At 38.0% G+C, this 17,038-nt stretch overlaps 1 protein-coding gene across 1 annotated transcript; it reads left to right on the forward strand.

Moving 5' to 3' along the window:
* Positions 1 to 11,910: 11,910 nt before the first annotated feature.
* Positions 11,911 to 16,410, forward strand: nell3 (NELL (neural EGFL like) family member 3). The gene is made up of 5 exons (XM_016484931.1): positions 11,911 to 11,962; positions 12,158 to 12,756; positions 14,036 to 14,589; positions 14,708 to 14,774; positions 14,856 to 16,410. The coding sequence occupies exons 2-5, from the start codon at positions 12,177 to 12,179 to the stop codon at positions 16,379 to 16,381; spliced, it is 2,727 nt and encodes a 908-aa protein (XP_016340417.1). The 5' UTR covers positions 11,911 to 11,962; positions 12,158 to 12,176; the 3' UTR covers positions 16,382 to 16,410.
* Positions 16,411 to 17,038: the final 628 nt, after the last annotated feature.

Consider the following 17,038-nt stretch of genomic DNA (forward strand, 5'->3'; position numbering starts at 1 on the left):
GCAGACAAACATCAACAACCCGATCTTCCTTCCTGGTATTGTAGTACTTTTACTAACTGTACTATAAAGTTTTCTCACAGGTGAATGACACATGATGTAGCCCAGCGATTCCCTGCTCCCTACTCCCTGAGAAATGAAGTTTACTTCACTTCAGAACATTCATTTACGGATTTGTGCTGCGCAGCGTCTTCACACACAGACAAAACTTACTAGAGAAGTGTGAAGTGTGAAATAATATACCTCTGTAAATAAATGCGAGGACTGGAATTGGGTACCTCTGATGTAGCCTATTGTAGTAATGTTGTCTCTGGTATTCTGGTCTGTGAGCGTATATGCGTTCAGGGCAGTGTTAATTTTGACAGCAAATTTTGATTTAGTTTTAGTCATAGTCTTTTGACTAAAATGCCATTTAGTTTTAGTCATATTTTAGTCATCTTTTTAGTTTTAATCGACTAAATATCATACAATTTTAGTTGACTAAATCTACAGTAAAAATGGGTTTAGTTACAGTGTAATGCATTTATTAAGCATTTCTCTACAATTTCCAAACTCATTATATAGGTTTGATATTAAGGTTTTATCATGATAGACACCGATTTAACTGCGGAACAAGAACATGGTCTTCTTTTCAATGAAATACAAATGGTTATATAAGGCAAATTATGCATTCTTTATAATGACTTGATTACCACATTCTTCATTCTTTCAAGCAGACATATTTATTTCTATAAATAAATTTAGATTAGTCTTTAGGGCTACTAAAGTGATTCAGTCAAGAGCAGTGCGTGATTTTCTGTCTTTCTTTTGTTAACATCAATGTCTCGGACAATAGCAACTAAATTAGGCTGCTGTCCCTTTAAAACCGAATGCACAGCTGCAATGGATCAATGGATGCAATGTACTGATACACGTTCTCCCCAATGTTTACGTTCACTTAAGACATAATCAACTGTGTTTACGTGAATACTCGTCAAAACGGACAATTCAGCATCATTTTGTGTGTAATTCTCCGTTCATGCGACGCGCTTTCTGTGTGTATGCAATTCGACATCATTTTGTGTGTATTTCTCCATTCATGAGACGCGAGAGAGTAGGTTACTCTCTGCGCTCAGAAAACCGGACCGAATTGAGTTCTCTTTTGCTTCGTCAGATTTATCCACATGTCTGCTCTTCTCTTACTTCCCGATATCAACATTTTTAATGTTTTATGAGACGTGCAGCAAGTGTATGTTAGCTTATGTCCCGCCGGTTCATATGTACGCATCTAACCTCGTAACTATGCAGCAGATTCATTCTGAACGAATCTCTTCTCAAATCGTCCCTCCCTAACATTTTCGTCTCGTTTTTATTCATTGACGAAAATATTAATAGATTTCCGTCATAGTTTCTGTCATTCAAAACGAGTTTTAGTTCGTCATCGTCTCGTTTTCGTCGGTGAAATAAATTTCGTTGACGAAAATTAGGACAAAAATTATTCGTCAACGAAATTAACACTGGTTCAGGGGGCGTGACTTTGGACAGCGATTGCAGGGCGGCTGAGATGTTCGCTTTCAGTGCTATCAGGCTAAAGTTAGCATTTTCCAACTCCTACTGCACCTTTAACTAAAACCAGGGAGGGAATTCATAAAACATGGCTGGCCTCAACTTAAAAAGTTTTGGGTTTAAAAGTTAAAAAGTTGAAAAATTAACCCTATATAGGTACATTTAGTTAGTTAATATTACTCTATAATAGTACTTATTTCTATAATTAAACTATAACATCACCTGAGATACATTTTAACCAAATATTTTTATATAATAACTACTTTCATCATTGTCCATGGCAACGTACCGTGCCGCTCTCATATCACTACATGCATTCTCTTTTCTTATTTCAGTGGAGATTAGAAAAGCTGATTGGTATCATTTTGTGACTCCATATGTTGCCACGACTATGGCTTATGAAGGACAGGGTTCATTTTAATAAATATACTGGAAACCTTTGTAATCTTTGCAGTGAGCAGGGTCATCCTCCACTTTATGTTGGGTCCCTGATCACACTGTCTGTGTTTATTTTGCAATAAAGTCTGGCCAGTTATACTTATTGTTCTAACCAGGGGCTCTTGAACTGGTGGCCTGTGACATATTTTACATGACCCTCTGATTGATTTAGATAAAACTTTCTTTAGATAAAACTATTAGCTCCTCCCTGTGTTAAACCAATGTGTCTCATGAGCCTGTAGTGTGATAATGTGAAGCGTCACTGAACATTCATGCATGCAAACATCCTGACTATATTTGATTCTACATGTGAGTCAGCATTCTCAGCTGAACATCCTCACATCAGTTATTTATCCATTCACCAGTGAGATCGTAGACTGAATCTTTTTTTACAGATTGTTTCAAAGCAGATTCGCAACAATGAACAAGAAAATAACAGAATCAGTGATGCAAGTGTCATCGAATATGAAACAAATTCAGATTCTGGAAAGCAGTTCAAGGTTTTGTTTTTATTCGATTGTGTCAGTGGCGTCAAAATTGATAATATTACTGAATATTAAGTGTTTTTTAAACCCCAACTAAGCAAGCCAAAGAGAGAGAGAGAGAGAGTGTTTAGTTCAAAGTCAGTACTACTTAATGGAAAAAAAAATCTAATAAGTTACAATTGTTTTTTGTCCCACTGGTGTTGTCATAATCTGGCAGCAAAAGTAGTTTTGTAACTGCTGTGCAGAATTGGTCATTTGGATGGTGCCATTTTTTTTTTTTTATGGTTACAGCAGCATACAAGTGTTTGTGATTGGTAATAAAGAGTACATATATAGAGTAATATACAATATAGAGTAATAAACAGTACCTGTGCACACAAAAAAAAACAGCCCAAAGCTTAACATTGCACAATATCCATCCAGAGGCTATAGATAAAAGCATGGCTTGCATAACTCGTTCTTTGCCAAGACATGCAGAATCCTGCCCATGAACGCTCAGCACTGCCTGAGTGTACAATATTACAGAAAGTATGAATTACATGCAAATGAATTTGCCAAGAGATCATTCTCTCTTTCTCATTCTACTGTAGACATTGGAGATGCAGTAAGTGAAAATATCAGTTCATGTTCTAGATGAAACTTTTCTTTTGTCACATATGAGCCAGTTTAAATAAAGATCTGTTAGCTTCACTTCTGATTATTCAGCTGCCTGCAGTTCAACTATAATAAAACAAACATTATCTGTAATCTTGGTCCAAAATACCCAACTCTGGCCTACTTCCCTCTTATTCTCCCACATTCAGCAATTCGTTTGTGCAACTGCTTTGAATTAATGCACGTTATCAGTTTTTAAACATAGACGTCTAGCTTGAATCACATGGTTTGTGCCACAGGAATGAACGATTCCTTTAAATCATGTAGCTTATTGAGAATAAGCATACTTTTCAGTCTGAAAAGAGAAACATTTTACTTGGATGATAAAATGGGCAAATCCCATAGACATTGAAGACAGGATTCAAGCCCTCCTTCAATGTATTTATTTTTTCTTTTTTAATCTAAGAATGTTTACTTGATCTTTTTGCATTCTGGAAAAAAATATAAATCATATTTTATATTAAAAATGCATGTTTTAAATTTTTTTTTTGTATTATTCTTGAACACAACAATACAACACAAGTAATTCTTCATTCAAATATGAGTTGCGCTGTAATACTCCAACAAAAACAAGCTCTTCAATGAATACTATGTCAGACTAAACTGCCGGAGTCTATACCAGCACCTGTGAGTTAAACAATGCTGCGTCCTCTTATTTAAATGAAGTACTGCTGTGCAGCCAATCAGAGAGCTGTTTGTGTGCTGCTACACAATAAAAATGTTTACTTGATCTTTTTGCATTCTGGAAAAAAATATAAATCATATTTTATATTAAAAATGCATGTTTTAAATGTTTTTTTTTGTATTATACTTGAACACAACAATACAACACAAGTAATTCTTCATTCAAATATGAGTTGCGCTGTAATACTCCAACAAAAACAAGCTCTTCAATGAATACTATGTCAGACTAAACTGCCGGAGTCTATACCAGCACCTGTGAGTTAAACAATGCTGCGTCCTCTTATTTAAATGAAGTACTGCTGTGCAGCCAATCAGAGAGCTGTTTGTGTGCTGCTACACAATGGGAAGTGGTTACAGAAACTTCCCCTCACAAGATGTTGAAAGCATCGAAGTTACCAACAGGAAACAGATGACACTCACTATCTCTCTGCAACTATCACAATACGGTGCTTCTTCTTATACGTGTCTTTTTCCAAACAACTGATAAGCATGGGCATCATTATATTATCAGTATATTCACATTCAAATATAAGCAAATGTCAAAAAGGATACATAGATTTGAGGTACCAATACAGGAAGAAATGAAAACATGCAATTGCCCAGCATTAGTCCTGTTGAAACCTTGTGTCAGAGTAAATCTTTGGTTATCTGACATGTTTGAGGTGACAGAAGGTCAGACATTCTAGAGACTGTTTAATCTATTTTCCGGTATATTTTATGCTTCAAGAATCATTTTCACTTGTTTTGTTAAGTGTTATGGTAACCATAATATTCCATATCAAGGGCATCTGTGCAGGATTTTAGGTCTGGAAAAGAAATTAGCTCAATGTTTCCATCTGTTTCACAATTGCATGTGCTTTAAATTAAATATCGAGGAAGTTATTTAGTTATACTGCGATCAGACTGGTCTTACCTTGAAGGATAACTGTAACACAGTTCTGAATTGTGTTGATGGATATGTTTCATTTCATTAACTCGCTCTTTAAAAAGTACATTTCTGATATAAATGCGTACAACTCATACTAGCTTATTGTGAGTCCACTGTGAAAAAGTACACATATATATAGAATAGCACATCAACAAGCTGCACAATTTATGGTGTAATAATTTGTATAGCATGAAAAGTACACAATTAGTTACAGTATATGGCAAAATTTACTTTGGAGTTTGTACAAATACCTACTTTTAATGCAATAGTAATAGTGATGCCTGCTTTATAGCAAACATTGTCAATAAGAGTTGATTCCTAAACAGACTAAATATTTTGACCTTTGAATGTCATTTTTGAGGCTGCAGTCTTGTTAGCATTTACCACAGAATTAAATGTTAATGTAAGACACAATGGATCTCTTTTGCAGCATTCCATGATTTGGAAAATAACTATTTAAAAATATCTTAACAGCTCATTTCCACAGTTCTCTGAGTAGCCTAGTAGCTATAATGTTGCTGCGCTAATGCTTTTTAAAATCACTGAGATGCTATCATTCCTTAGTAGTTATTTTAGTCTGAGGAAAACAGTCATTACAGACCCAGACGGACTGTTGACTTTGGGGTAACCTGATAGAAAAACAGTCTCCTGTTTGTTTCTTCATCAAACACTCGGGCACAGTGTTTTAGTTCAGCTGGTGTGCCATTCTATGATTCCTGTCACAGTGCTTGTATACTTTAACCTTGAGCTGTTATGCTTGAAACATTAAACCTCTTTGTCATAAGAAAGTAGAGCCTGAGACAAAAAAAAAAAAAGTATGCTTTGAGGCTAAAACGGATGCATATGCAGGAGTTCACATTGTTCTGTATGACTTTTTGTAAACAACTTTCTAATTCCTTCTTCAGTCACCATTGTACAAATTATTGTTATTTGCTAATTTAGAGCGATGACAGCATGTGTTATTCAAAAATGAGATAGACATACAGTCATTACTCACAGTGACAACTGAGGACAAGCCAAACAGCAAAAACATAAGGTTTGTTCTTTACAAAATGTAACATATATTATCCATTCTAAGTCAACATGAAATGACATTCCCAACTTTACTTCCATACTGTGGCATATTTCCAAGTGAAATGTGGTATTCAATGAAAACAATGATTTTATCCATCAGGAATTGTTTGGATTCTGTAAAGTGGGTGTTTCAGTGGATTGTTGAGGACTAGTGGTTAAACATTACGCAATCAAATTTCGATTAAAACTTATGAAGACAAAAATGGTCACATTTGGAATAACATGCACTGATCATTCATGCACTATGAAACTAGGAATATGTCTTAAGAAGCTTTAATGATAAATGAAACTACTGTTAGTCTTCAGATTGGATAGTCCAAAACTATTAGACATTGTTTTTAGCAAATATCACACTGATATGGGTGTGGTGTTATTTGTTCTGTTTGCTGTGTCCAACAGGTGACCAGTCACAACAATATAATGAATTCATTGAAAATGAATCCAGTCAGAAGAGAAGAGTCAGTAGTTTGAGCTATTTTCAGCTGCCCAGTTTAAACAACATATCGGTCAAAAGTAAATAATGCCCATGTCATCTTTATGTCTGGACCCTAATCACTAATCAAATATACTGACTCGCATCATCAGTACAACAGGTACAGATACAGCGTCTGGTCTAACATTTAAACTCCTTTTTGCTTTCATAAAAACAATCAGTAAAGTAAAAAAAAAAATCTATAGGAATTAGACTAATCTTAGGCACAAGAGACACTACAAAAGCATCTTGTTACTTGATCATTGTCAGATGTAACAGGTATTTGAACAAAATCAACAAAAAAACAAACATTTGTTTGAGGAAAAACATCACTTACCTTGGTTTATTTGGCAGTTTTAATAACTAGGTGATGGGGTCATAAGTTTTCTGTAAAATGCCTCTCTTTCCTGTTTAACGGTGGACACCACCCAACCCACATGCAGCAGGCTGCTGAGCTGTAGCGCTTGTATGTTAGTCACTGACACTTCACTTACTTCCTGCCTGACACGGAAGTTCAGGTTTAAACCTGTCTTTGCATTCCATGCATGACGCTGAATAGCAGCGGCATACAAGTGCACAGCTGAGATTGTATACGAGACAAGCCAACCAGTTTATTCTTTCTCTGTAGATTACATATTGGTCAATGATTGATAAGCGTTTCTCCCTGTTAATGATTAATGCCATTGTTATGCATGTCTGCTTTTTTGTCAGCAATGATACATGTTTCAACATAAAATGAAGACATGTTATTTTATAAACCTGCTTGCTAGTGCGTTTTTTGTTGTGACGGCAATTGCATGCAACTATAAAAATGATTAATGCTATAGAAATAGTTCACCCAAAATGAACACTTTGACCATCCACGATGTAGAAGAGTTTGTTTCTTCATCAGAATAGACTTTTAATTTAGCATTACCTCACTTGCTCTCCAATGGATCCTCTGCAGTGAATGGGTGCCGTCAGAATGAGAGTCCAAACAGCTGATAAAAACGTCACAATAATTCACAAGTAATCCACACCACTCCAGTGCAGTCTTGTCATTTGAAAACTGGGTGTTTGTATTGAGCAAATCCTTCTGGCAAAAAGGTTCCCCACAGATTTGTGAAAGCAGCTTGGTTTAAAAGTGACTTTTGTGTAAGCTGTGCTTTATTCCTCATTGTGCTTGTTTGATTTATTTAGAATTGCATTCACATATGTGACCCTGGACCACAAAACCAGTCTTAAGTGTCAATTTTTCAAAATTGAGATTTATACATCACATGAAAGCTGAATAAATAAGCTTTCCATTGATGTAAGGTTTGTTAGGATAGGACAATATTTGCCCGAGATACAACTATTTGAAAATCTGGAATCTGAGGGTGCAATAAAATCAAAATATTGAGAAAATCGCCTTTAAAGTTGTCCAAATGAAGTTCTTAGCAATGCATATTACTAATCAAAAATTAAGTTTTGATATATTTACGGTAGGAAATTTACAACATATCTCAATGGAACATGATCTTTACATAATATCCTAATGATTTTTGGCATAAAAGAAAAATCTATAATTTTGATCCATACAATGTATTTTTGGCTATTGCTACAAATATACACCAGCGACTTAAGACTGGTTTTGTGCTCCAGGGTCACATATAGAGTATGGAATGTAGTGTGTCAGGATATTGGGCCAGAATTGAACAACACATATACAATATTCACAAATTGAAAGGATTTATTACAGTGTGGAGAACAAAATACATGCGTTTGGACTTTAGTTTTGGTTTTCATTATTTGTCCAAATAAAAAGGGAAATAGTATTGGAAAGAAAACTTACCTCTTCATTTCATGGGGTTTTCTCCAGTATTGACATATTTCCTATTGAATCTGGGAAAGCATGTTCCTGTCATCATTTCACAGCGATGCCACAGAAGAACAAGTTTTGGTTCCCCAAAGAACCTTTCAGTGAACAGTTCCTCAAAAAAAAAAAACCTTTCTTGATGTGAAGACCATTTTAATAATATAAACAACCTTTTTCCACTATAAAGAATGTTTTATGCGATGTATAAAGGTTCTTTACTGTACTACAGATGCCAAAAAGAATGTAGATGGCTTCAAAACTAAAAGAAAGGGAATAAAAGCCACAAAACTCTCACTTTGACTTCATGGGGTTTATAGAGTCAGCAATATATCTGTTCCAAAATTCCTTACTTTTTCAAGCTAAACTCGTAGAATAGAGACTGTCTAACTTATGCCTTGGCAATGTTTCTTTCCATTCAAGTGGCTGAGTAAACAATCTCAAATGTTGTTTTGGTGAGTTGGAAGCAGCTGGATGTAGATAGATGCAGCCAATTAAGCCATTTATTCTAAGGCAATACAAACTTAAATTTGTTTAGCACAAGTCCTAGAAAGACACCGTTTCAGGACATTTAAGGACCATTCGAGACAAAAACACATCTATTAACCTCATCTTCACATGACTGTAACTAATTAGTTAACACTGTTCAAAGTAATTTTGGCTAACAACAAACCTACTGCATCCACAGTTTATACTCTTCTTAAAAGAGGATGGAAATCTCACCATTTGCTACCAATTATCCGATCTTATTACGACTTTTTTTATGTTCTTATTCTCACTATGAATTTTCCTTAGAAGCCCCCACCAGCTCAAGTAGGACCACCCTTTTTGAGACAAGTCAACACTGTGTGGCACAAATCAAAACATATGAGACCAGAAATGTTTGACATCATGGAAACCAAAATAATGCCATGTTGTTTTTGTTTGCCTGTACAAAGTTACTGACATGATGAACCATTTTTGTAGTAAATGTCAAGCACAAAAGTTGAACCATCAACAACATGAAATAAAAACGAAATACCGTGCACTGCTGAGACTACAAATGTGTAAGAAAGGATTTACCATACAAATACTGTTTAATATCAGTGTGTTCTTATTGATTGTGTTACTCACTCCAACCACAAAGGCACATGCGCTCATCTAAAAGAATAGTTGAAATGAAAATTTACTCACCCTCAGGCCATCCAAGATGTAGATGAACTTGTTGCTTCATCAGAACAAATGTAGAGAAATTTAGCATTACATCACTTGTTGTGATCCTCTGCAGTGAATGGGTGCCGTCAGAATGAGAGTCCAAACAGCTGATAAAAACATCACAATAATCCACAAGTAATCCACACCACTCCAGTCCATCAATGTAAGAAGCAATTCCACAATTAAGATGTTTTTAATATCACTTACTCCAGTGAAAAAGTCGTCTCGTCTGAATCCGGAGAGAAATATGCATAGATCAAGCACAGCCAAAACAATCCAAAACAATTCTAAACTAATAAGTCAGTGGGTGTTGATGTGAGAAGACAACAGGGGATGGACTTTTTTCACTGAAGGAAGCATTATTATGGATTATGGACTATAAATTACTTTATACAGAAGCGACTATCTATTAAAACACCTTAATAGATTTATTCATTGCAAACATGCAGCTTTTACTTCACAAGATGTTAACTGATGGACTGGCATCATGTGTATTGCTACATTTCTCCAAAAAGTGTGTGTGTGTGTGTGTGTGTGTGTGTGTGAGAACTATTCCTTAACTGACCAATTGTATGCAGAGAATGAAAGCAGACTACTATAAACAGCTGGAGAGGTGAGCGCATTTGGCATAAAATGACAGCTTAGCTCATGAGTCATGGCCTGATCTGACAATGAACATACTTCAGCACTTTTCAAAGAAAGTACACTAGGTCTCAAGTGACTCCAAAAAGCCATACGGTGGGGTGTGAGGGGACATAAAAACCATTAGGCCACAGTTGACTCATTATTCTGGTTTAACAGGGGTCTGTACTATTCAGTACTATCAAACACTGGTGGTTCATTACAGCCATTATAATGGGAAATACAGATTTCACAGCTTAAAACATCATTGTAGCCTAATTAAAATGTCTTAGTGACTCAAACTTCACATTTTTATATCCAGATACTAAGCATGTGTCCAAGCAATAGCACACGTCAGTGGTGTGAATGGTGGCAGAACTGTTCAAAATATCCAAACAGCTATGTATAGATCATAAATACATCATCCATAAATTGAAAAAAAAAAAGAGAGAATGTTAAACCATGTTAAACAATGTTAAAAAGGCAGAAGAAAGAAACAAATACAAGTTTGGAACAATTTGAGGGTGAGTACATGATGACAGAATTTGAACTTTAAAGTCAAAATGTGATGTTGATTTTTCATTATTAGCCTTAAATGCTGATTATCTAAATTTCAAGATGGATATATAACATTATAGCCAACAATAACTAAACAATCTAATTTTGCCTTTAAATATTTATTTGGATTAACCAATGCACCATAGAATATCCTGAAGCCATAAACACATGCAAATGAAAGCTCTTTAGTTATCAGCCATTAAGAGCTCTGGATTCCCGTCTCTCCTCTCCAAATGTGTGTCTAGTACGGCCGGCTGAACTCTAGCAAATAAACTTTGACCCTTTAAGACTTTGTCTTCTGCCTGACAGATTCTGAATGACAGACAACAGCTGTTTAAACAATCAAAAGCCTGTCTATCTTTAAAAAAACTGATATGGCCACAAACAAAGGTGACACTGGTCGTAACACAACTTTCCTTTACCCACAATGACGCCTCTATTGCAAACTTGCACAGCACCGAATGAATTCCTGTCTGTGGCCAAACTGCTATATTGGAGGATATAGTTAGTTTAAAATAGGAAAAACTTGGCAAAAAATACCAGACTTTTTTTATTTTATTTTAATTTTCCATCTGGACCACCCTTTTCAGTGAGAGATTGTTAAGTGTAATTCAGGCTTTTGGTGTTAAAAGTTGAACATTGTCGAACATAGCACACTAAACGAAAAAGGAAAAATAAACATCAAATGATGAAAAACAGATGAAAGACAGGGAGAGTGAGGGGTTAAACTCGGGCTGGGTAAACCTGATGCTAATTAAGTCTTTGGAATGCCACATAAGGGCTGTGTCCTGAAACTTAGAGAGCTGCCTAGCTAGACAGCATTTTTTGCCAGGATTTGCAGGTACAGTTTTGAGTCATTAATTGGTGCTTGCAGAATTATTGGGCATTTTAGAAACATGGGGACATTGTAGATGCAGGCATGATTTTTGGGCATCATGCATGCAGCACATTTGGGTTTAATTAGCACACAGAGCAAAAAAGCACACATGCTTTGGTTTTGGGCATTATATATGGGTGAGCAGAACCTTTCTATCTAAACACTTTTGAAATAGAATGCCATGGATTGTGTCTTAAAACTAAACTGAGCTATACCTAAACAGCATTTTTGGGCATTCCTAATGCATCCAAAAATGCATGGGTCTATGATGCCCAAAAATTGTTGCTTACATTGCCCAAAAATGATGTTATTGCACATATGATGCTCAAAAATGTTGCATGTGTGCATGCCTGATTTGGCCAAAAATGCAGCATGTACACCAATAATGCTTAAAATACACACAAATATGATTCCTAAAATGCTGCACTTACATAAGATGTCTAAAATGTTGCCTAGATAGGGAGCTGACTATTTTTTGGGACACAGCCCATTCTCCTTCCTAAGTGTTTAGAGTGGCTCACACACACACTCCAGCGGAGGAGAGATGCTCACCTCCTGCTGTTTATATTTTCACTGACATTCAAACAGAAGACAGCTGCAGGTAAAATCATCTTGCTGTTTAAAGAGTTTATCTGCGGATTAATACATACAAGAACAAAATGAAAACCAGCGTTATCTTCCGGATCAGGCTGGACTAAATGATAATGGACTTTTTCTGTGCTTTTAGTAGATGTGTGATAGACTCTTTTAATCGCGTATTTCCTCACGAGTCATAACTGTTATTTTCTTTATTTAGGTGGATACATGATTAAACAATGCCATCATCCAAAAAGTCGCTTTTGTTCCTGGTTTATGTATTATGCACGTTCCGCGCTGCGCGCTCTGGGGACTTTGGAGACCCCAGACCCTGCTCTGGATCACACTGTCCGGGGGTCAGATCGTCCAGACCACCGCGACAGCACAATCCGACAACACAGAGCAGATCAATAAATCACCATCATGCTCCCTCCAGCTTTCCATCGGAACATCACGCAACGCTTCTGTCCCAGCGCACGCGGTCTGGAGACCAGACAAGGGAAACGGTCCAGACGCGCGTCGCTGGATTTGTTGGTCCTGTGTGCGCAGACTGCGTTACGCCTCAAAGACCAGATCATGTTATGAACGACACCAGAGAATGTAAAGGAATTGAGTGCCGTCTGCCTCTGAGGATACGACCGAACCCCAGACCGAGACCCTGTGCTGGAGACGGGTGCGTGCTCAGGACCAGCCAGCCTCCCCTCATCCATGTGGCAGACAGAGCCGCTCAGTTTCTGGGGGAATTTCCGGACATTGGATACCCCGCATCAGAGAGTGAGGCTCCTCTGGGAGTTCAGCTCACTTGTGACATCAAACCAGGTGAATTGAAACAGTGGTTCCAGCTGTTCTGCACTTGAATTAGAGTATCTTGTTTCAAAACTGGTGTAACACTTAAGTAGACAGAGTAGGCTATTGTATTACTATAGTTTATAAAAAAATGACATATATAGCACAAATTATTTTTGTTACTTAATCCACTTAACTGTACAAAAAGTACATGGTATTACCATGTGCTTTATTAAATGCATACCATGGTAATATCACGGTATTGTCTAAAGTACTTTGGACTGTGTATATCACTTACAAAAAGTAGCTAACATGGTATGACCACGTGCTTTGTTGAACATATGCAGTAGCATGGTAATACCATGGTATTATTTGAAGTACATTGAACTGTGTAATTTTCATGAATTTTTCCACTATCTAAAAAGTAGCATGTTATTACCACAAGGTTTTTGGTCGTCAACTATGGTAATCCCATTATATAAATGTAGGTGCTTCCAACCTTTGCAGTCACCTGATTATTTTATAGTTTTACATATTATATTTTAATAAAATTATTTTCCCACAAATTATTAAATAAAATAATACATTGTAAATTATTTAATTTAATTTATATCACAGTTTCACAAAGCCCCTCCAGACAACTGATACTATTAATGTTGTACTCCAAACTATGCAGAGGAAATCTCTTTAATGCTCTTTATTGGAGAAGGATGCAGACCTGTTTTTGCTTGTGTGAGATATTTGAGTAAACCTACAGACATCACAGAGGAAATTCTCTATGTTCTTTGAAAAATATGCCACAGGGTGGGGAGTGTATACAAACTATCAGGCTCAATAAAACTCATACTTTATTCAATTTTCACATCAGTACTGGAATTTCCATACATCAATGAACAGGGGACTTTGACAGCTGGCCCTAGAACTATTATTGCAAACATACACATCTGCTTGGCTACAGAGAGAGTGGTAGAGCTGCTGAACCGCTGGCAGTCAACTCTCAAGACACTGCAGACTACTTTGATCCATTTCCATATGATTGAAATAGTTTTAGCAGTGGAGTTGGAAAAAATAGTACTTGGTTTTAAAAATGTGTGATCAAACTTTAACCTTCACATATCAAAAAGTTGTATTAACTTCAGAGAATTTCTTGTTTGGATCATCTTTAAATAAACTATTAACGTCGATTTACTCCCAAATAATTGTTCTCATGTAAACCCAAATATATTTATGTATATGTATATTCTCTTCTTAAAGCTAATTATACACTTGTTGGATTATAGCCATAGTTACTCTTTCCTTTTTTTTTTACTAGGAGAGAATGAGGTCCCTGCCGAGGATGCACTTATCCTGCATCTACAGCTGGAAAAGGGACAAGAGAAGCTGGTGGAGGCTTTGAGAGCTCAACAAGTAGTGATCCGTGATCTGCAGCAGAGACTGGGGGAACAGCAGGGGGCCCTCCTCTCCCAGCAGCGTGAAATACTCGACCAGCAGCGCCGCATGTACGAGCAGATGGATGTGGTGAAGGCTCAGTACGGTCTGCTTTCTGAGACCGTCAAGCAATTCTCGTTCCAAGGCTTGCAGGGAGAACTGCAAAGCTATTTTGAAAGCCACTTGGCCGGCCTGCAGAGCCAAGCACGTACCCACCTTCAAAAGTCCTATGCTGTGCATAAGGTAGATGTGGATGCCAAAGTGGTGAATGTAGTTGGAATTGCAGGGCACCCAGTGTTGGGCTGTCAAATTGCTTGTGGGCCTGAAGAATACTGCGACTTCCAGAAGGATCCACCGCAGTGTGAAAGGTGCACTATGTGTCCCCCTGGATTCTTCCTGGTGTCACAGTGCTCCCCCAATTCTGATAGGATGTGCCAGGTGACAGTGTGGCAGCAATTGCATTATGCATGCAACACATAAAATTTCAATGAATAGCAGACCAAGTTATATGTCTTAATTTTTAACATGTCTTTGAGTAACAAATATCTATCAACAGGACAGGGATGAATGCCTAGAATTACCAAGCCTGTGTGGAGAGCGAGTAAAATGTCTTAATACCCCAGGTAAGCAAAATGAAAACCCCAATGCCTGCCTTTAAATGGTCTCTTGGGATTCACCAGGCTTCTCTTTGTTTCATTCTTCAGGTGGGTTTCGTTGTCTTGGTGTCTCTGAGAGGGAGATATCCGGAGGGCTGTGTGGTCATGAGTACTTCTACAGTCAAGAACTTAAGGAGTGCCAGGCTTGTTCAGACTGTGATGGCGAGCCTGTTGGCATTCCTTGTACTTTCACCAGTGATACTGGATGTGGAACTGTGACTGAGAACATGCTCTCACAGTCTTGGACGGCTTCGATTGCCTTACCGCCTACAAAGTCGAAGAGTACTTCCATCTATCCAGGGCTACAGCTCAATATTCGTGGCAAAGCAGGAAACAACCTGTTGACCAACCATGATAATTACCTCAACCTCCAACAACATGGACTGGTCTGGATAGACTACAACTTTGCACTAAAGCATAGCTGCAGGAACTTTCTCCAAGTCGGGATACGGATACATGGCAGTGAAGAGGAGGATAGAGACCTCAGCGGGGTTCGAATTGAGCAACCTGAAAGGAAGTTCTTCCAGGGTGTGACTGTAAGTGCAGCAGTTGAGGTAGAACCCAATCATACTCTGACACTCGTGCTGAAGAGTCCCAACCAATACTGCAACCAGAGTAAAGATATTCAAGCCTATGAGCTTGGAGGAGCTTCGTTCAGCTTGCTCTGGCTATCCCATGACACCGGCGCTGTGGCCATGACTGCTCAGATGTCCACAGCAGCCCACCAGAATAACTATCGCCCCACCTTCCGTATAGCCACTGTCTCTGATCCCTACATAGTGGCTCTGACCCATGACAGCCGTGGGGTTCGTTTCATGGAGACCGGCGTGGTGAAGTTTGTTCTCCAACAGGCCATCTATTCAATGGGCCATTCTTGCGTTCGAGACGGTTTCTCACTGATTGCCTACGTCAACAGAAATGGCACTAACCAGGAGGTGCTACGCTCCTTCAAGTCTGGCGTTAACTACAGAGACACCTCCATCAACCTTTCTGGGGCCACAAGGGTAGACAGCGAAGACTGGCTCAATTTTGAAATTGTCGCCCCATCTCACTGCAATGTCCGCTACTTTGGTGATAGTTCTGGGATTAGTATGCTGAGCTTGATATGGATCCCTACCGCTGTCTCCTCCATGTTCACAGCCACTGTCTCAAGAACAGGTCTACCTTCTGGGGCAGTGCGAAATAAACCCCTGCTCTTTAGGCAGATGAGCCCGAATACAGACCAAATGCGACTAGCTGGGTCAGGTGAGCCGCATGCTCAGAGGAACTTTGTATTTTCGGAGGTCGGGACGGTCAGTGTGGCACTCAACCTAAAACTGATCCACTCCTGCAGTGTGGTCAAGCTGACCCTTTACCGGCAAGGTACAGATGGAGGTCAGGCCACATCCTTGGCCCAGCAGGTGGGTGGACATATGCCTGAAGGTAGTGAGTGGGCCAGCGTGGGGCTGAGAACTTCTTTTGAAGTGCAGAATGGTACTGCCATTTATGTTTCTCTGGACTGCCTTCGTGGCCGGATCAACCAGATCACTCATGAGGGCGGCACCAACATCTCCATTCTTTGGTTGGCATCATGATTCCAAGTATGCAATCTTAGATCTAAGGTGCTGTAATCATTTGAAAGAATACTTTGGAAAAATTGGTACTTTCATAAGAAAAAGTAGAAAACTTTCATTTCATTTTATGAAAGTTAATTTGAATAGCTGAAATGCACAGGTGCTATTAATACTCCTCTGGTATTCAGGGGCCTCATTTATAAAATGTCGCGTATAAACCGTCCTAAATTTGTTCTAAGATCATTTCTCAAAAGTGTGTAAGTGCGATTCAGAGAAAACGAACGTGCGCACAAAAACACGTGTGTACGCCTCTCTTCCAGATGTGACATTTATAAATCACAAATGATCTTGAAGTTGTGCGCAGCTGACTGGTGTCAGATCTCCGCCTTGTAAACGCCCCCTAATTAATATCATTACCATATAAAAGAGCACACGCCAATATCCGAATTTCTATGCTTGACAATGATGAGCACAAAGAAAAAAAAAAACTTTACTGAGTCTGAAATTGAGGTCCTGCTGGCGGAGGTAGAGGTTCCTGCGGGGACGCTTTTTATTTAATAATTTGTAATTATTCTGTGGACAAACAATGTGTCAGTGGTTATATTTTTTTCTATCGACTACTATCAAAATTACTACTTCTAGAAACAACAGAAATAATGATAATAATAATAATAATAA

This window comes from Sinocyclocheilus anshuiensis, unplaced genomic scaffold, assembly GCF_001515605.1.
Source record: "Sinocyclocheilus anshuiensis isolate Anshui unplaced genomic scaffold, SAMN03320099.WGS_v1.1 scaffold870, whole genome shotgun sequence".
NCBI lineage: Eukaryota > Metazoa > Chordata > Actinopteri > Cypriniformes > Cyprinidae > Sinocyclocheilus > Sinocyclocheilus anshuiensis.